The following is a 22392-nucleotide window of genomic DNA, read 5'->3' as shown; positions in this document are numbered from 1 at the left end:
TAGGACTGACCTTTGTCTCTATTTTACTTGGTTTTTCAGGTCTTTGCTGTGGAGGGATGGCGTGGTACCTCTGTCTATGTGTTGACTAGAAGTCACCATATATTTTTTGATGGGGACAGTGTAAAATAAAGTTTATTAGAATTCTTGTGTTCACAGAACACAAACCTAATTGGAGAATAACTACAAATAGCAAGTCCATCTGTATCAGCTCATATATGAAAAGAAGTATGATGGTAGTTTTCCCAAGGCTGTCAACAATTCTAACATTTTATATGACGTTATCAAGGTAAAGGTGGAAAAACTCTCAAAACTAACAGCAATTTAAAAAAATTAATTTTAATTAACTATGTAAAAAAATTTTTTTTTTTTTTTATGTTAGAAGAATGAATAAGGAAGACTGAAGTAGAACTGATGCCTTTGAATTATGGTGGTGACGAAGAATACGGAATATACCATGGACTGCCAGAAGAATAAATAAATCTGTCTTGGAAGAAGTACAACCAGAAAGCTACTTAGAAGAAAGGATGGCAAGACTTCCTCTCATATACTTTGGACATGTTATCAGGAGAGACCAGTTCCTGGAGAAGGACATCATGCTCAGTAAACAGTCAGTGAAAAAGAGGAAGACCATCAATGAGATGGATTCACACAGTGGCTGCAACAATGGGCTCAAACATAGCAATGATTGTGAGAATGGTGCAGGATGCGGCAATGTTTTGTTCTTTTGTACATGGGGTTGCTATGGGTTGGAGCCAACTCGATGGCAACTAACAACAACATGCTAGAAGAACCACCATTCATCTGGCAGTTGGTTGTACTGTGGCGGCTTGTGTGTTGTGTGATGCTGGAAGCTATGCCACTGGTATTGCAAATACCAGCAGGGTCACCTATGGTGGACAGGTTTCAGCAGAGCTTCCAGATTGAGACAGACTAGGAAGAAGAACCTGGTGATCTACTTCTAAAAAAATTGGCTGGTGAAAATCTTATGAATACCAATGGAATGTATTGTCTGATGTAGTCCTAGAAAATAAGCCCCTAAGATTGGAGGCACTCAAAATGCAACTGGTGAACAGCTGTCTCCTCAAAGTAGAGCCAACCTTAATGATGTGGATAGAGTAAAGCTTTTGCGACCTTCATTTGCTGATGTGGCATGACTCAAAATGAGAAGAAACAGCTGCAAACATCCATTAATAATCAGAATAATCAGTGGAATGTACAAGTATGAATCTAGGAAATTGGAAGTCATCAAAAATGAAACAGAACTTACCTAGGCATTAATGAGCTGAAATGGACAGGTATTGGCCATTTTGAATTATACTACTATGCCAGGAATGACAAACTGAAGAGGAATGGTGTCACATTCATTGTCAAAAAGAACATTTCAAGATCTATCCTCAAGTAGAACTCTGCAAGTGATAGGATAATATCCATATGCCTACAAGGATGACCAGTCAATATGGCTATTACTCAAATATACCCACCAACCACTAATGCCAAAGATGAAGAAATTGATTTTTACCAACTTTTGCAGTCTGAAATTGATCAAACATGCAATCAAGATGCATTGAAAATTACTGGTGATTGGAATTTGAAAGCAGGAAACAATGAAGAAGGATCAGTAGTTGTAAATTATGGCCTTGGTGATAGAAATGATGCTGGAGGTCACGTGATAGAATTTTGCAAGACCAATGACTTCTTCATTGCCAATATCTTTTTTTCAACAACATAAATGGCAGCTATGCACGTAGACCACACCAGATGGAAAACACAGGAATTGCATAGACTTATATCCATGGAAAGAGACGATGGAAAACTCAATATCATCTGTCAGAACAAGGCCAGGGGCCAACTGTGGAACAGACCGTCAAATGTTCATATGCAATTCAAGCTGAAGCTGAAGAAAATTAAAGCAAGTCCACAAGAGCCAAAGTAGGACTTTGAGTACATCCCACCTGAATTTGGAGACTACATCAAGAATAGATTTGACACGTTGAACACTAATGACCAAAGACCAGATGAGTTGTGGAATGACATCAAAGACATCATACATGAAGAAAGCAAAAGGTCATTAAAAAGACAGGAAAGAAAGAAAAGACCAAAATGGATGTCAGAAGAGACTTGAAACTTGCTCTTGAACATAGAGTAACTAAAGTGAATGGAATAAATGATAAAGTAAAAGACCTGAACAGAAGATTTCAAAAGTTGGGTCAACAAGACAAAGTATTATGATGAGATGTGCAAAGACCTGGAGTTAGAAAACCAAAAGGGAAGAACATGCTTTGCATTTCTCAAGCTGAAAGAACTGAAGAAAAATTTCAAGCCTTGGGTTGCAATATTGAAGAATTGTATGGGCAAAATATTTAATGATGCAGGAAGCAACAAAAGAAGATGGAAGGAACACACAGAGTCACTGTACCAAAAATAATTGGTCTACATTCAACCATTTCAGCAGGGAGTTTATGAATAAAAACCAATGGTACTGAAGGGAGAAGTCCAAGTGGCACTGAAGGGAATGGCTCCAGGAACTGACGGAGTATCCGTTGAGATGTTTCAACAAATAGATGCAGCACTGGATGTGTTCACTCCTCTGTACTAAGAAATTTGGAAGACAGCTACCTGGCCAACCAAATGAAAGAAATCCATATTTGTGCCATTCCAAAGAAAGGTGATTCAAGAGAATGCAGAAATTATCGAACGATATCGTTAATATCACACATAAATAAAATTTTGCTGAAGATAATTCAAAAACATTTGCAGCAGTACATTGACAGGGAACTGCCAGAAATTCTAACCAGATTCAGAAGAGGACATGGACATGGAATGATGTCAGATGGATCCTGGCTAAAAGCAGAGAATACCAGAAAGATGTTTACCTGTATTTTATTGACTATGGAAAGGCACTCGACTGTGTGAATCATAACAAATTATAGATAACATTGCAAAGAGTGAGAATTCCAGAACATTTAATCGTGCTTATATGGAGCCAGTACATAGACCAAGAGGCAGTTGTTTGAACAGAACAAGTGATACTGCGTGGCTTAATATCAGGAAAAGTGTGCATCAGGGTTGTATTCTTTCACCACACTTATTCAATCTGTATGCTGAGCAATTAATCCGAGAAGCTGGACTACATGAAGAAGAACGTGGATCAAGGTTGGAGGAAGACTCATTAACAACCTGTGTCATGCAGATGGCACAACTTGCTTGCTGAAAGTGAAGGACCTGAAACACTTACTGAAGAAAATCAAAAGCCTTCAGCTGGGATTACATCTCAACATAAAGAAAAAAAAAAAAAATCCTCACAATTGGACCAATAAGCAACATCATGATAAATAGAGAAAATAATGAGGATTTCATTTCACTTCGCTCCACAATCAATGCCCATGGAAGCAGCAGTCAAGAAATCAAAGGATGTATTATACTGGGTAAATCTGCTGCAAAAGACCTCTTTCAAGTGTTGAAAATCAAAGATGTCACTTTGAGGACTGAGGTGCATCTGACCCAAGTCATAGTATTTTCAATCACCTCATATGCACACAAAAGCTGGACAATGAATAAGGAAAACTGAAGAAGAATCGATGCCTTTGAATTATGGTGTTGAAGAATACTGAATATACCATGAACTGCCAGAAGAATAAACAAGCCTGTCTTGGAAGAAGTACAGCCAGAGTGCTCCTCGAAAGGGAGGATGTCAAGACTTTGTCTCACATACTTTGGACATGTTATCAGAAGGGACGAGTCCTTGGAGAAGGACATCGAGCTTGGTAAGGTAAAATGTCAGTGAAAAAAAAAAGAAAACCCTCAACGAGATGGATTGACACAGTGGCTGCAACAATGGCCAGAAACATAGCAATGATTGTGAGGATGGTGCAGAACACGGTGGTGTTTCCTCTGTTGTGCATAGGGTGGCTACAAGTTGACCTGATTGCACCTAACAAAAACAACAACAATCAGCCTGGAGAGGTCAGTGGAAAAAATTACGCAGAGGTGATATTTTATCTCTTGAAATATATTTAATATCTGCAACATTTAGTAAAGATGAAACAAAAACCCATTGCCGTTGAGTTGATTCTGACTCATAGCAACCCTATAGGACAGAGTAGAACCGCCCCACAGGGTTTCCAAAGAGGGGCTGATGGGTTCAAACACCAACCTTTTGGTTAGCAGCCAAGTTCTTAACCACTTTATACATAGGTTCACAAGATCATTAAGAAGCTTAGGCCATCGAGGATGTTTGTGAAAAAATAACAAACCGGCCATGGGTGGGGTGAGAAAATAATAATTTTTTCTCAGATATACTTTATTCTTCATTATCTCCATATTCACATAAAATTCCACATTCTTTAAGATGTGGAAAACTCCAGCTAATTGACTCAAATATTTAAAGCATTTTGATTACAGTCTATTTTCTGTTTGTTGTTATTCACCTTTTCTCTACAGCTTGTAAGGGAGGCCCAAAGGCAAACCTTATTAAAGCTTACACAAAACAACAAGGAGGAGAGTTGTTCATGGATAAAACACCTAATTTGGGTCTCATGTAGTTTGGTAATACGGGAAGAAGAGAATGTAGGTAATTGTAGGTTTTCTTTAAACTAGCTAAGGACGTTCTTGATCCCAATATGTGGAGGCTGTGGAAGCAACGTTCATTACTCCACAAGGGAAGGCTTTAATACATTCATGGGGGGTGGGTGGGAAAATTCAGACAAGGATTGTGTATAGTCGCTGTTTATGTTGTTGAAAAAAGGTGTTTGCAATGAAGAAGTCACTAAAAAATTTTAAAAAAAAGTCATTGGTCTTGCAAAATTCTATCATGTGATCTCCAGTGTTGCTTCTATCACCAAGGCCATAATTTCCAACTACCTACCTTCTTCTTTATTTCCAACTTTCTAATTCCAATCACCAGTAATTAGCAATGTATCTTGATTGTATGTTTGATCAATTTCAGGCTGCAGAAGTTGGTAAAAATCTTCAATTTCTTCATCTTTTGCATTAGTGGTTGGTGGGTAAATTTGAATAATAGCCATATGAATTGGTCTTCCTTGTAAGTATATGGATGTTGTTCTGTCACTGACAACATTGTACCTTAGGGTAGTTCTTGAAATGTTCTTTTCTACAATGATTGTGATGCCCTTATTTTGTCATTCCTGGCATAATAGACCATACACACAATTGTCCTATTCAAAATGGCCAATGTCAGTCCATTTCAGCTTACTATGCCTAGGATTTCAGTCTTTATGCAACCCATTTCATTTTCAATGAAAAGAAAGCTGATTAGAAGGTCCCAAATCTCTGATCCTCTGGCAAATATGTCACTTGCTGTGATGTTTAGTAAAGTGATTTAAAGTTAACATTGTTACTTTAAGTTTTAAAATTACATGAGGATACATGTGTTCCACTGAATTGTAAAACGCTACTCGAAGTTACAGAAAATCTCTCAGGTAACACTACCTAGCATATCATAAAACCAAAAAAACCAAATTCATTCCTGTTGAGTCACTTGTGATTCATGGCCACCCCGTGTGTTACATAGTGTAACTGCTCTACCAGGTTTTCTTGGCTGCAATCTTTACGGGGAGGAGCCCTAGTAGTGCAGTGGTTAAGTGCTTCACTGTCAACCAAAAGGTCAGAGGTTTAAAGCCACCAGCCTGCTCCTTGGGGAAAAGATGTGGCAATCTTATTCTGTAAAGATTTAAAAACTTCGAAACCCCATGGGGCAGTTCTATTCTGTCCTATAGGGTTGCTACGAGTTGGATGCAACGAAATGGCAATGGGTTTGCCTTTTGGGTTTTTTTTTTTATTCTTTACAGAAGCAGATCATGAAGTCTTTATTCCGCAGCTCTGCTGGGTGGGTTCAAACCTCCAACCTTTAGTTTAGTAAAAAAAAAAAAATTTTTTTTTTTTTTTTTTAGTTTAGTAGCTGAGAGCAAACCATTTGCACCACCCAGGGACCTATCATAAAACAAACCAGGCCAAACTCATTGCTGTAGAGTTGATTCCAACTCATAGTGACCCTACAAGGACAGAGTAGAACTGCCCCATAGGGTCTCCAGGGAGCAGCTGGTGGATTCAAACTGCTGACCTTTTGGTTAGCAGCCTTAGCTCTTAACCACTGCACCACCAGGGCTCCTAGAGCTATCATAGGCACTCATAGGTGCTCAAAAATACATGTTGATGATAGAATTAATTAACTAATATTTTGGGTTAAAAAAGCTCTTCAGTCTATTGCCAGAGCTATAGGAACTGGTATGACTGAAGATTCATTATTCCTAATCATGATGATACAAATGAGAATAACACAAATGTCAGTCTCTTGAGTTATGTGGCCATTATAACAAGTCCAGTCACTATTAGGGAGTAGGTTCAGACATGGCTGCACGTAAAAACATTTAGCATCATTGCCCAGCAATGAATATTTGACTGCAAAGTATGTATTTTGTGTAAGGAAGATCAGCAACTTGCATTCCTTATCATAAAACTGTCAATTAACCAATCAATTAATTGCCCACTAAAAAAACAAATATCTAAGTAGCATTTGGAACAAAAATGTTTGTCCAAATCTACGTAGGAGGAATCAATTAAACCAGTCTAGAATGCCGGACATTCTACAAAATGACTGCACTGAGCTTTTCCAAAAATTCAATATAATAATTTTTAAAAAACTATTCTAGATTTAAAAGAAAATAAGGAGATTAAAAACCAAGCACAATGTGTGAACACTGACTGGATACTGTACCAAAATTAAAAACCAGCTATGAAAGATATTTTGGGAGCAATTGGGGAAACTGCAATATGGAACGTATATTATTATTATTGTATCACTGTTGTATTTCTTGTGTGTGGTGATGACATTGTGTTTATACAGGAGAATAGCCTTATTCTTAGGAGATACATGTTGAAGTATTTGGGGTACATGTCATGATGTCTACAACTTACTTTCAAACGGTTCAATGACAATAAAATGTGTCTGTGTGGATTTAGAAAGAGAAGAAAATGCAAATGTAGCAAAATGCTAACAATGGTAGAATTTCAATGAAGGGTATATAGGTGTTCATTTTTTTAATTGTTCTGTAAAATTCAACATTTTCAAAATAAAAAGCTGGGAGAAATACAAAAAAGAATAGTGTTACAGAGAAATGTCTATAGTAAACCAAAAAAGCACATTTGAAAATAAAGTACAGGGCAGTTATATTTGGGGATATATACTTGGATGAAGATACACAGATAATGTATACATATTTGGATAAATATACTTGGATGAATATACACAGGTAATGTATGCACATTTGGGGATATATACTTGGACGAAGATACACAGATAACATGCATATTTGGGAATATATACTTGAATAAATATACACTTTTTTAACGTATACATATTGGGAATACACACTTGGATGAATATGCACAGATATGTTAATAGTGGTCAATGTGCTCTCTAGAGTTGTGCAACATGACAGCCTCAGCAGTTATCTGCAGATTGCAGGATTACCATGACTTCTGCTTTCTTATTCTTGTTTATGCAAAATTGCCTATTTTACACATATACATTCACGTATATAACTAACTGCTTTAAATGAGTGACATCTGGATCTTAGATCATGGCCTTAACATATCAAAACCCTGCAAAACTCAGTCCTCTTGGAAAATTATCCCTATTAAATCTGGTTAACGTAATGTTTACACTATTGAGATAATACCAATGATTTGAGTATAAATAAAGCATTTGATTTGAAAAAGAAAAAAAAATGATGATAATAATTCTAGTCTCACAGGCTGGCATTTGGAATATGAAAGTGTGTCTCCAGAGCATAAATAATGGCCTATGGGTGGGGATTACACTGGGACAGGTTTCAGGTCACAATGAAGCTGAACGTCACAGTGAGCAAGTGTCCAACAAGGGAACGGACAGCATCAAGGAATAACTGCCTGTCGGGGTAGGCTAACCACCTGTCAGGGGTGGTACTAGGAGGAGGAACGGGACATTAGATATATTCTAATCTAGCCTTTAGTCTCTAAAGAGCCTATGGTCAAAAAAATATGTATATATATATATAGTTGGAAACGCTGGTGGTGTAGTGGTTAAGTGCTATAGCTGCTAACCAAGAGGTCGGCAGTTCAAATCCATCAGGCACTCCTTGGAAACTCTATGGGGCAGTTCTACTCTGTCCTATAGGGTTGTTATGAGTCAGAATCAACTCGATGGCAGTGGGTTTTTTAATATATATAGCAATGACAAGTTGGATACATGTCTATTGAAGGAAAAGCTATTGTCTAACTAACTGGAGACAAAAGAGGAGATGAATATTCTCTGGTCGAGGCACCGCACTTTAAAATTGGAATATTATTAATACTGTTCAGCTAGACCAATTACTAGGGTCCCTGAGTGGCACCAATTGTTAAGCTCTTGACTGCTAACTGACGGGTTGGCAGTTGGAGCCCACCCAGGGGCTCCTGGGAAGACAGTCCTGGTGATCTGCTTCTGAAAGGTCAGAGCCTTGAAAACCCTATGGAACAATTCTACTATGCACATCTGGGGTCACCATAAATCAGAATTGGCTTGACAGCAACTAACAAGAGACCAACTACTTAACCAAACAACAAAGTGTGTTTCTTGCTGTTATGAAACAAAATAGTAGAATTCATTTTTAAATTTTAGTATATTCATACAATGGAATACTGCTTTGAAATAAAAAACGAAGACCAAACTACTGATGCACACAGCCACATGGATACATGTCAGAAACCTTACACCGAGCAAAAGAAGTGAGACAACAGAACACACACTATGTGGCTCCCCTGGCATCCATTCAAAAACAGGCAGAACTAACCAGACAGAAGTCAGAAGGTGGTTGTGGGGGCACAGGGGTCTAACTGCAAAGGGGCACAAGGGAACTTTCTGGGGAGATAGAAATGTTCTGTATCATGTTTTGGGGTGATAGTTACACAGGCATATACAGCTGTCACAGCTCATCGAACTGAATACTTAATATCTGTGCATTTTATTGTATATAAATTATACCTCCATAAAAAATAAAATTAAAATTAAAACAAATAACATTCTCTTTGAGTGATCTGAAGAACTCAATACTTACCAAATGATTGCTTTTTACCGCAGAACATTTTTGCACCAGATTATTTTTCAGACTTCAACAGTTGGCCTGGACACAGGAAAAGTGCACAGCATTAGTATTTTTAACATTCTCATTAGTCATAAATTTCTATCCTTTAGCCTTCTTCCTAGTCAAATCCATATTACTAGGAAGTCACTGATAAAAGAAGAGATTCAATTTATCAGACTTAAATTTAGCCAGATAAGAATAATATTGTACAAAAATATTCTACTTGCATTGTAGAGGCTGTATGGAACAGCTGAAAGCAGGCAAAAGTGTGCCACTCAATTTGGCAATAAAATTGAGTAGAATTTTCTAATATATTCCAAGCCCTGTGAACAGGGGTGGACTGACCAGCATGCAAGGGATCACACAAGCTTACAGCAAGCAAAGTACACACGGGTTTACTTGTGTTTACTTGATAATCTGAAGCGCAAAATTTCATATGCGTTTCACCATAACTTTGATGTGGTGAAAAACAGGTGAAACTGTACACTACAGATTAGTCAGTAAGCACAAGTAAGCCTGTGTGTACTTTGTTTATTGGGTAATCCATCTCTGCCTGTGAATCAGAATAGCTTGAGAGTAGGGGCTCCAGCACTTTCCTTTAACTCAAGTGCCATAGGTGACTTCTTCACACAACCAGAGCTGAGAACCACTGCCAAACTGCATAAGCTACATGTCAGAGGAAAAGTACTGACCAGTCTCAAAAAGAAACAAAATGCAATTCAAACATTTTCCTCAATTTATTCTCATGTGTACAGTCTTCTCCAAGTAGCTCCACAAAAGCCAGAATAATGTTACTGTATTATTTATCTTTCACTTTTTCCCTATAAAAAAAAAATGTGGTCTAAATTCCTTCATAAGGTAAACTCTAATTAAGCATTTAGAATGAATGAATAAAGGGGCAAACAAATGACTTCAAATACTCAGAGCCCAATAGGCCATGGAAATGAACTCAGGACACCTTTGCAGGTGGTAAGTTACTGACTGTATGCTCTTTCAGTAAGAAATAGAAATGACTCACTTGCCTCCTGCTCGGAGAAGTGGTATGGCAGGATGTAACAAACATATGTAAAGAAAATGTCGGTCAGTCACATGGAAATCAGAGGAGGGGAAGAGGAACGCTGGCTTGGTAGTTACAAGAAAAGAGGTTGCAGAGGAAGTTCATTAATGCTCACCCCTCCTCTACAAATACCCTGGAGCCTACAAAGCCTGGGACCAAGAATATTTCTGCCTGGAAATCCACTTACCTTGTCAAGTTCCCAGATCCATGAATTCCCACCCACCACCTCCAGGAAAAGCAACAGCCTGCTGAAGGCACAGTATCCCTGGGCTGTGCCTAACAGGCCTACCGACACCTTGTGGAGCCCAAAGATTTACCAAGGACCAGCTAACTAAACCGATCAATTCAAGCAAGAACATGGGGGGTGCTATTTTTTTTACTGCCAGATGCTGCTACAACCAGGGATGGGCCCTTAAATATCACCCACCAGTAACTCCCCTGTCCCTCCCCCTACACCTAATAATTGCCACCAAGGCTACCCAAGACCAAATCTCCTGACCTCCACCGCTCCCCACTGCCCTCCAGCACTTCTCCCTGTCCATCCTCAGGCAGCAGGTTGCATCTGGGAAATGTCTGCTGTCCAGTGATTGCTTTTCTCCTGCATTCCTCCTAAAGGTTTCCCTTGCTCCAGCCTTGGCCACCTCTGGGCCTGTGACCACATCAGAGCCAGCACCAAAGCGAGAGTCATCTTTACAAAAGTTAAATGGCATCATGTCACTCCCCTGCTTAAAGCCCTACAATCATCTCCCACCGGCCTTAGAAAACAGATCAAATTCTAACAACCTGTTTCTAGTTGTTGTTAGTTGCCATTGAGTCAGCTCCGACTCATGGCAACCTTAAGTATAACATATCAAAATGTTGCCCATTTTGGTCCTTGCTCATCTTTCTAGCCTGATTCCTTGTCACTTTCCTTCATTGCCCCCATGACTCCTTGTGTAAGGGGGAGGGGGAGAGCTTGCACTCGGGAAGAGGGGGAAGAGGAAGAGGAAGAGGCAGTGGGGGGGGGGTGACATTCCTCAATAAGATAATCCCTATAAAGGAAGAGACAGGGGGCGGTGACATTCTTCAGTAAGATGGTCCCTATATAAACTTTAAGCCAAGGAAATGATCTTTATAGGGGTCTTTGATTTGATAAAGTCCTTAACTTTATAAAGTCCCTAACTTGATAAGATCCTTAACTTGGTAATCAAACCCTAAGCCAAGGAAATAGTCTTCACAGGGGGTCTTGTCCTGGCTTTTAAATGTTAACAGAGACAGATAAGAGACAAAAGGGTATAAAACCCTAAAAAAAAAAAAAAAATGACTATCCGGGCACTCTGATTCTTTCTCTACCTGAGTAGCCCGCTTGACACTCCCTAGTCAAGTGTATTTTTACTACTAACCCTCTGCTTGCTAATAAACCTCTGCTTGCTTGGCACTATTTGTCTCAGTGTTTGAATTCTTTCCTACACTGAAGACAAGAACCGAGGCCATTCTCCGGTAACATATTCTGATGCCATGACTCGGATAACAAGCTTCCTCCTCCTTCGTCCAGAAAGTAGTGAGTCCACCTCAGAGTGTGGGCTCTCTTTTTTTCCATCCCAAATGCTGTTTTTTTTAATGCTGAGGTATCCCTATCTCTATGTGTGTGTGTGTGTGTGTTTTGTTTCTTCTTGAGAGAGAGGTCTGAGAAGTGTTACAAAGATTTGTGTGTACTTGGTCTGACTATTAACAAGAACACGGTAATAATGAGTGTCTGATTCTTTCAGACTCTGAAGAAAAGAGGCACTTCCTCCCTCCACTTTGTGGAGGTGTCTGGGTCAAACTCGGGATGTGCAGGGGCCTCATAGGGACTTCCAACTTCACTTAATTGACAATCAGGCTCATCCAGGGAGCACACATAAGGATTGCTCATCCAGTGCTCTGAGCCCCCTGACTGTCTTAGACAACCAGGAGAGAAACCGAGACACGTAAGAGAAGCGCCAGACGACTAGAGTGGCCACACCCTCTAGGAGTCCTTCTCACAAAGCAACACATTTTCGACCCAGGACACCTGACCCCCGCTAACGTCAATAGTCATGCCAGGTCAGTGAGTCTCTTTAAGAGACCAGTCACCCATTTACCTTTTGCACCTGTCAGCCCTATCCAACTTCTGGCTAACGTACTTACATCTATTATCTTCCATGTGTGCTTTGCAAAAGGGATAGAGTATTTGTGATAGGCTAAGGGATAATTGTTCCAGTGAAGGACCTCTCTCCCTTTCTTGTTTATACCACCATTGTGAAGCTAAACACAGGTGGCCTTTCCTTGATCAGCTCCTCCTGCTTTCATGTTATAAAACAATGAATAGGGACACTCTGGTCTGCCTCATTCAATCAAGAATCTCAAGCTATTCATTAGACTAACTAAAGTTATATCTGTTACCTCCCTTACAAAGAATTTGAATGTCTGAGAGTATACAAAGAAGTGGGCTACAGGAGTCTACTTTATGACTGCCCTCCGTGCCCTCATTCCCTCTTTCAGTGTGCAGAAATAATTCATAGAGTATACAGAGGGGGGCAGACATGAGGAACGGGTTTGCTGGTTCTGCAGAGAAAAGGAAGGGAGGGGCCCAGAAAATAACAAGATTACCCCTCCTTGGGTATGGACAGAAGAGGGGCTCCCACAAATGTTAAATCATCTCCTTCACCCAATTTCAAGGGACCCCCAAGATTATTCAATGTGTCAGGGGGTGAGGCAATCAAGGTGTCAGCTTCAATGGATAGTAAAGTTGCCAATAAAATGAAGCCTTCCCAGACAGAGACACAAAGGAACCCCACCCTAAAATGGTTAGCGGGGTATGCAATAATTAGTTTTTGGGCCGAACAAGGACATCAACAAATATACAGTTTCATGTCCCACCCAGACCGCAGACATAGACAAGAACAAGGACCCCTGAGACAGAAGCAGTAGGAAGTGTCTAGGCAAGAAACTTCAGGTGCAGGCTGCACAGTAAGACTAGTTAATTCTGGAAACCCAATGTAAACAAGGACCCCTAGGAGTTTCTAGGCAAGACCAGTTAATTCTGGAAGCCCAGGCCTGAGAAGGGACACCTTCTCCTGGCAGTGATTTAACATAGGGTGCACAGGAGACATCCTACCCCCCATGACTCACTCTGTTCCTTTCCAGATGAGAAAACAAAACTCAGTACCACCAGCCTCGTCTCTGGGATGTATCCTCAAAAACTGGGACAGGTTTGACCCTCAAACCCTGAAGAGAAAGAGATTAGTCTTCTTTTGTAACACCATGTGGCCTCAATATAAATTGGGAAACGGACAAATTTGGTAATAACAGGGAAGCTTGAATTACCACACGATCCTTCAGCTAGATCTGTTTTGCTGGATGCAAGGCAAATGGATGGAGGTCCCGTACGTCCAGGTTTTTATGGCCTCGAGGGAAAATCCAGAACTGTGTAAAAAGTGTAATATAGACCCCGCAGCTCTTGCCATCGTTACAAACCAAACGATAGACAAATTAGACCCAAACCCTACCAACCCTGCAACCGCATCCTTAAATACCAGAGAAATGTCTGTTCTTCCGACTCCTCCCTACTCCAATTCCTCGCCCACAGCACCTTCACCACCTTACCTGTGCCCCCTTCAAGAGTTGACTGGCCCTAATGGGCCAGTCAGGGCACAGGTTCCCTTTTCGATGCAGGATTTAGGAAAACTACAAACAGAGCTAGGGAGTTTCTCTGACGACCCTAACAACTATACAGAAAAATTTAAGAATTTAACACTCGCCTTTGATTTGAATTGGAGAGACATAATGATAATCTACAACCAAGCTCTCACTCAGGGAGAAAGATTAAATCTCACCGAGGCAGCCAGACAATTTACAGATGGGCTACATATACATAAACAACAGGCCTACCCCATGGGCACTGCCGCAGTCCAAGACATAGACCCAGGATGGGATTATCATACCCAAGGAGGGAGATAGGAGAGAGGCCACATGTTAGTGTGCCTGGTTGAGGGAATGAAAGCTTGCAGGATAAAAACTACCAATTTTAATAAACTGGCCACAGTAGACCAAAAAAAAAAAAAAAAAAACCCACTGCCTTTCTAGAAAGACTAAAAGAAGCCCTCTTAAAGTATACCAATTTAGACCCAGGATCACCACAAGGGGAACTAGTCTTAAAAGATAGGTTTCTAACTCAAACTGCTCCAGACGTTAGGTGTAAACTTCAAAAACAAGGGCTAGGTCCTCAAACGCCCTTAAATGAACTGTTAAAGGTCTCTTCCTCAGTCTTCTATAATAGAGACCAAGAAGAAGAAGAAAGGCTCCAAGAAAAGGAGAAAAAGGATGAGAAGAGACAGGCCCGTCTCCTAACCACCCTACAGGGCAGGCAGGAAGACCCAAAGATACTCCACCTGGTGCATGTCACAAATGTGGTCAACTTAAGCACTGGGAAAGGGATTGTCCCCAGAACAAACTGCCCCAGAAGCCCTGTCCCAACTGCCAACAGCATGGCCATTGGAGGTAAGACTGCCCTGAGGATCGAAGGACTCCCAGGCCTGATCCCTCAATGGAAATGGCCTTAAGCTGACAGGACCCTGGGCTCCAAGAGGCTCCTGGTGAGAATAACAAGAGCAACAACATCAGTGCAGAGGAGCCAGGGGTCACCCTAGATGTAGTGGGAAGGTCAGTAACTTTTCTTTTGGACACGGGAGCTGGCTTTTCATTACTAATCTCTTATCAAGGACCCCTTTCTTCTAACAAAAGCACGTTTCAGGGAGTAGAAGGGAAACCCACAGTAAAATATTTTACTCCATCATTACACTGTGGGGTGCAACAAGCTTCTCACACCAATTTTTAATCCTCCCAGGATGTTCTGTCCCACTTCTAGGGAGGGGCATATTAAGTAAAGTAAAAACTTGAGTGATCTTCTCAACAGATCTAACTCTTAACCAGATAATGACCTTACAAATTAACCAAAATGGAACTTACATAGATATAGATGAACAACAAGAGTTAAACCCCCAGGTACAGACTACTGAGATACCAGGATGGGCACATAATGCCACCCCAGTAATGGTAAGGTTAAAAGACCCCAACAAATTTCCAAGAAAAAAGAAATACCCCATTAACTTAGGAGCTAGGCAGAGATTACAAAACATACTTACTATCTTTTTAAAACACGGGATATTAATTCCCTGCAACTCCCTGATATTAAATCCCCATTAAAAAGAGAGATGGGAAATATAGGCTAGTACAAGACCTTAGGAACATTAATGAGGCTATAATTCCTCTCCACCCTGTGGTTCCTAACCCTTACACCATCTTGGGAGAAATACCACCTAACATCCCATGGTTTTCTGTTTTAGACTTGAAAGATACATCTTTTTACATCCCTTTAGACCTGGCTTGTCAATTTCTTCTTGCCTTTGAATGGTCTGACCTTGCTGGTCACAAAAAACAGTTAACATCGGCAGCTTTACCCCAAGGGTTCAGGGACAGCTCCCACTTTTTTGGCCAAGCTTTGGCACAGGATTTAGAAGACCTAACAAGTTGTTCAGTATGTTGATGACCTGCTCATCTGCTCCCCTACAGAACAATTGGGATGCCAACATGTTATTCAAATTCTAAATCACCTGACAGAAAAGGGGTACAAAGTCTTAAAGGAAAAGGCCCAACTTTTACAACAAGAAGTAGAATATCTTGGACTAAGGTGGGCTCCAGGAGAAAAACAATTATCTCCTCAAGTTTTAGCCATAGCAAACATCCCCAAGCCCACCACCACAAAACAGCTCAGATCCTTCTTAGGTTTAACGGGCTTTTGTGGCTATGGATTCTCGGATACAGTGAAAAAGCCAGGCCACTATATAACACCCTCAAAATAAACAACCAACAGGGAACTAAAGAATTAATGTGGACCGAAGAGCAGAAACATGCCTTCGAAAACATAAAAAAGGCCCTCCTACAAGTTACTGCCTTGGGATTACCCAACCCAGAAAAACCTTTCCAACTATATGTAACAGAGAGAAAAGGAGAAGCCCTAGGAGTTCTCACCCAAACCTTAGGGCCCGAAAACAGACCAGTAGGATACCTATCTAAAGAACTTGATATGGTAGCTCAGGAATGGCCTCACTGTCTCCAAGTGATGGCAGCTGCCACTGCTCTTATAGAAAAAAAAAACAAAAATTTTTTTTCTTATAGAAGAGGCTCTAAAATTAATGCTAGGGCAGAAAATTGATTTATATACTTCATACCAAATCAGCCCCTTGTTAAACAACAAGGGTCCTCAGTGGCTAACAAAAACAGAATCCTAAGATACCAAGTAGTTTTAATAGAAAATCCACAAGTCACAGTAAAAGAATGCTCCACTCTAAACCCCACGTCCCTGTTACCTACCCCCTATCCTATGGACCCAAACCTTCCCAACTGCTGTGAAGTCATTAGTCAGATCTATGCCAGTCGACAAGATCTTACTGACCAACCTCTCATAAACCCTGATGAGGAGTGGTTTACTGATGGCAGCAGTTTTGTCAAAGAAGGGAAACGACATGCAGTGTATGTGAGCGTATCTCTACATCAGGTGATAGAAGCTAAATCTTTACCCACAGGAACCTCAGCACAGTTGGCAGAGCTAATTACATTGACCTGGGCCCTCGAGTTGGGAAAGAAAAAGTAGGTGAACATTTTTACGGATTCTAAATATGCCTTCCTTATACTTCATGGCCATACAGCTTTATGGAAAAAGAGTATCTAAAGGCTAAGAATAAAGTCCCATAAAATATGGGCCCCATATTTTACAGCTGCTGGAGACAGTCCACCTGCCTCTACAAGTAGCTGTAATACATTACAAAGGACACCAAAAAGGAGATAGTAAAACAGTCCTAGGTAACCAATTAACTGATCAGGTGGCAAAGACAGCTGCTGTACCCAAAGACCCATTAATTGGTGCCCTACTTCCTTTAGCCAACTTAAAATGCCTTACACCACAGTACAGCTAAGAAGAAAACCAGTGGGCTGAAAAAACAGGTATGCCCAAGATAAAGATGGGTGGTATTATAAAGAAAGAGTCATTCATCTGCCCCAACATATTCAGTGGAAAGTCCTAAAGGGTCTGCATGATTCATGCCAGCTTGGCCGAGATAAAACAACTCAGCTTTGCTCCTGTCTGTTTTCAGGTAAAGGGCTTCAGAAAACTATTGAATTATCCAGGGGTGCCCCCTTTGTACAATAAACACCCTCAAGTTGCCTGCCCACCACCTATGCTAGTAAAACCTGTCCAAAGAACTGGGTCATATACAGGAGAAGACTGGCAATTAGATTTCACCCAGATGTCAAAATGCCTAGGCTACAAATATTTATTAGTCTTCATTGACACCTTCACAGGATGGGTAGAGACATTTCCCACAAAAACAGAATGAGCCCAGGAAGTTGTAAATAAACTGCTAAAAGAAATCATCCCCAGGTACGGACTTCCTAGGTCTCTACAGAGTGATAATGGCCCAGCATTCATTTCAACCATAAGTCAAAGGGTAGGTACAGCACTTGGAATCAAGTGGAACTTACACTCGGCCTGGAAGCCTCAATCCTCAGGAAAGGTAGAAAGAGCAAATCAAACACTAAAAAGAATTTTAGCCAGGTTGGGCCAAGAAGCCCACCAAAATTGGATCCAGTCTCTCCCTATAGCTTTGCTCCATATGAAGATAAGTCCTACTTCTCATTTAAAGCTTAAAAAAATTAACCTCTTTGAAATTCTGTATGGCAGGCCCTTCCTTAGAACAGATCTGGTCCTAGATGAGGAAACCAACCATCTGGTACATTTTGTAACCTCCCCGGCAAGTTTCCAACAAGATATTCAAGAGCTAGGAGTACCAAAATCTCCAATATACAGCTTAGTCCCTTTATATGAGCAGGGGACCTTAGTCCTAGTCAAAACTTGGAAGGATGGAAAGGACCGTATATTGTTATGCTTTCTACCCCCACAGCTGTGAAAGCACCCAGAATTTCTAGCTGGATACATCATTCCAGGATGAAACCCTACCACACTAGAGATACATTTGAAGAAACCCCGAGCCAACATCAAGAGTGGACAAGTGAACCCATAGAAGACTTGAAGTATCTGTTCAAAACAAAACAAGAGAATAACAACAGATAAGTCAAAATACATTGTGTTCTTTTCTGTGCCATAACACTTTCATTTGTCCAACTAACATGGCCTGAGCCTATCTCCCCCTTTATTAAACCACTGCAGGAAGTCATAAAGGCACTTACAAATACCAAATACATCCAGTCCTGCTGGGTTTGTCTACAGGCTTGAGGACAGTCCGCAGAAGGCTGGCCCACCTCTTGGCAGGTCTAGGCTCAAACGTCAGGCTTTCTTCACTATACCCTCTCTACTGGACCACAAGGGGTGTTCAAAAACCACAATAACCAAACTGTACACCTTATCACAGGGGCCGTGTACCAAGGAGTACAAATAAGAGGGGGCAAAGCCCGTTGTGCATTTACTTACCGGGCCCCCAAAGATACTCATATCAGGTAGGATCTCTAAGCCCCTCCCACTGCAATGTAACCGTCACGATAACACACAACCTCAGAAACCTAACTACATCTCTCCCTGATCCTCCACCCTCATCTAGCTGGTTAACCTTCCCCCCCAATACCTCCTCAGACACACAGACTACACTGGAGGGTTTTGCCAGGGGAGACCACTGGGTTGCGACTATTTGGCCCTTCTGGCCACTTCCACATGGAAATCCGGCAACAATGGAAATAATTGGAACTTGGTACATGAAACTGCCGAAGAAAAGGTTTTCGTACAATCCATCCACAGGATGATCTTCTTGGAAAACCTAGAAAACTATGCCACCCATAACATTACCCCCTGATTTACTCCACTAACAGCAGCTGCTCTAGCTGCCACATATTTTTGGAAATATACCTCCACCTTCAAAAAACCAACTCCATACAATTACACTTGATCAAATGTATAGCATGTCTCAGGTTGTCTTCCATTATCTTCAGGCTTATATTATGTGTGTGGAACTACAGCTTATATATGTCTACCCACAAATTGGACAGGATTATGGACAGTAGGATATGTCCTCCCTCCTGTGTCTTTAGCTGTAGCAGGAGCTCCTATCCCTTTACCTTTACACACCACTCATAAGGTGACAAAAAGAGCAGGGCCCCTAATTCCCATATTCATAGGACTTAGCAGTCTTATAGGAAAGGGTAGCCTCGTAGCCAGAACCACCAGGGCACTTGGAACTGCTCAGGTTTATGCAAACCTCTCACTCGAACTAGCCCAGCTCAATACCCAGGTAGCAGCCTCTATAGCTACTCCACAAACCCAAATAAATTCTTTGAGAGCTGTAGTACTTCAAAATCAAAGAGGATTAGACATGTTGGCAGCTTTTTAGCCATGGGGGTATATGTGCCATACTAGGTTAACAATCTGTTTTTGGGTGAACCAAACTGGCAAAAGTCCAAGAACATATCCGCCACTTTTTAGATAAGGCCAGACAACTTCAAACACAAGCTGAACAAGAATGGAATTCTTGGTCATTCATCTGGTCGTAGGGATTTTGGCTAATACTGTTCCTTGGCCCTTTAATGTCTGTAATTCTTCTTTTACTGTTTGGGCCCTGCCTCCTTAAAATACTAACTTGTTTTGTACCCTCCAGATTACAAAAGTTTCAATCACAAATGGCTGTAATTCAGACATCATCAAATAACACAAGCCCTGAGAGCCCTTTGGATCAAGCTGCCCAGCACTTCCATCCTCGGCTCCTGGAGTCAAGCAAACCCCCCATTAGGGAATATGTGCCACTCCTAGGGCCAGCTCTATGCCCAGTGACAGCAAGAAGTAACTACAGAAAACAGACCACCCCCCTTCAACAACCCCAAAGATTTGGGACAATGGCACTTGAGGGGGGAAAGATGTAAGGGGAAGGGGGAGAGCTTGCACTTGGAAAGAGGAAGAGGCAGGGCATGGCAACATTCCTCAATAAGATAATCCCTACAAAGGAAGAGACAGGGGATGGTGACATTCCTCAATAAGATGGTACCTATATCCCAAACCAAAAACCCACTGCCGTCGAGTCAATTCCGACTCATCGCGACCCTATAGGACAGAGTAGAACTGCCCCGTAGAGGTTCCAAGGAACGCCTGGTGAATTCGAAAAGCCAACCTTTAGGTTAGCAGTTGTAGCACTTAACCACTATGCCATCAGGGTTTCCTGGTCCCTATGTAGTCAAAAAATTGTCCCTATGTAGTTAAAAAATTGTTTGTTTTTTTTTTTTATGTAGTTAAACTTTAAGCCAAGGAAATGATCTTCACAGGGGTCTTTGATTTGATAAAGTCTTTAACTTGATAAAGTCCCTAGCTTGATAAGATCCCTAACTTGGTAATTAAACCTTAAGCCAAGGAAATAGTCTTCATAGGGGGTCCTGCCCTGGCTTTTAAATGTAAACAGAGACAGATAAGAGACAAAAGGGTATAAAGCCCTAAAAAAAAAAAAAATGACTACCCGGGCACTCAGATTCTTTCTCTATCTGAGTAGCCCACTTGACACTTCCTAGTCAAGTGTATTTTTACTACTAACCCTCTGCTTGCTAATAAATCTCTGCTTGCTTGGCACTATTTGTCTCAGTGTTTGAATTCTTTCCTACACCGAAGACAAGAACCAAGGCCATTCTCCAATAACACTTGCACCCCCTCAAGTCTACACTACAGAAATATTCAATTTGACATCTTTCAGTTTGGGGGCCTTGCCCATCTAAACCCACCTCCAACCCCTTCACCTATCTAACCCCTATTCATCTTTCTGATATCAACTCACACATCACTTCCTCCAGGAGACCTTCCTCGACGTCCCCCCCCACGAGGGATAGGAGCCCCTCTTATGTGTCCCCATATAGCCCTGTATTTCACAATCCTCTCCTCATTAGACCACCAAGTCTATTAAGGCAGGAATATTACCTGTCTGCCTCAGAGTTGTATCTCCAATGTCTAACAAATACCTGGCACAAAGGGATCCTCGATAAACCCTTGCTGAATGAAGGAATGAATGGCACCCTCAGTTCCTATAAGAAATGTAGCAAAAGTACCCAGACTTTAAAAGACACTTCCTTTTGAGCAACTATCCCTTCCCAAACTCCACCCCCAAGCGCCAAAATTCTTAGATCTGCCTTCCCAAACTGTAGCAGTCATGGCCTTCTTGTCTGCTCCCTTCCTCTTGCTGGACCCCATTCCCTTGTGCACCCCAAACTACAGCTTAAGGAGAACCTCAAAGGATAAGCAAACTTTAGTTGGCAATGAGAAGATTGCAGCAGGCAAACTGAAGAGCATGAGAAAGAAGACAATGAGCATGTTTTGGGGGGAGAGGAACAATGAGGAAGCAGCTACAGCTATAAAAGAAGATTCGCAGAGAAGATTTTTTGAGATAAGGCCTATCAATGAAAAATAACATGAATAAAAGTGGGTTTTCATCCATGAAGGACTTTCTTTGTTCCAAAGAACAGTCACAACAACAAATACAAGATGGCAACAGAGAGGAAGAGGAATGAATTCTATGATAATGACATCTATATCTGGTGGCCCCATCTGGCCAGAGGGTAAAGGCTCATCAGCAAGTTCTAAACCAACTTGTTAAAAAAAAACTTGTTAGGGCTTGAAAATTCTCTCTGGGGACTCAGTCAACATGTTCTGTTTTCATGGCCTCAGAGTCCCTGGAGCAGGGGAAAGGAAGAACAATTCTTTAAGCAAGATGGCAAAAGAGACTTTACAATCTGACAGATGGCAATGAGAATGCAGGCAGAAGAAAGAAATTCAATCTCTCAGAAGGGTAATAAGAGTACTGGCCACTGGCAAACTTAACTTCCTCCTTATTAGTTTACTAAATTGATTTGAAAAATTGGTATTAACAGATAACAAGTACAAAGATGAACCTAAATATATCTTGCAATATAAAGGTAACAAAAGACAAACTATTCATGTAACCTTTGCCATCTCTCATTTTAGCTCTTCCTGAAAACACTTCTCACTTTTAAAACTCCTAGACAACCCAACAAAAGCAATACCACATCCTTCCTAAAATTATTTTTAAATCATACAGATATTTCATTATTTTTAATTGCCCTAATACCGCTTTTTGAAGTGTTTTTGAAATCTTCTAATTTGAAGATATTAAATAAATTCATGCTTTAATTTTAGTTATTTTTGCTTGTGTATGAAATATT

At 40.9% G+C, this 22392-nt stretch overlaps 1 protein-coding gene across 1 annotated transcript in view; it reads right to left on the bottom strand.

The window, feature by feature from the left end:
- ATP8B4 (ATPase phospholipid transporting 8B4 (putative)) overlaps positions 1-22392 on the bottom strand; it is a 370299-nt gene that overhangs the window by 340475 nt on the left and 7432 nt on the right. The window contains exon 3 of the mRNA XM_049897713.1: positions 9093-9158. Coding sequence (XP_049753670.1) covers positions 9093-9120 — 28 coding nt within the window. The 5' untranslated portion in view covers positions 9121-9158. The remainder of the gene's footprint in view (positions 1-9092; positions 9159-22392) is intronic.

The sequence above is a fragment of the Elephas maximus genome, chromosome 10, assembly GCF_024166365.1.
Source record: "Elephas maximus indicus isolate mEleMax1 chromosome 10, mEleMax1 primary haplotype, whole genome shotgun sequence".
NCBI lineage: Eukaryota > Metazoa > Chordata > Mammalia > Proboscidea > Elephantidae > Elephas > Elephas maximus.
This window is presented reverse-complemented; position numbering and strand designations above follow the sequence as displayed.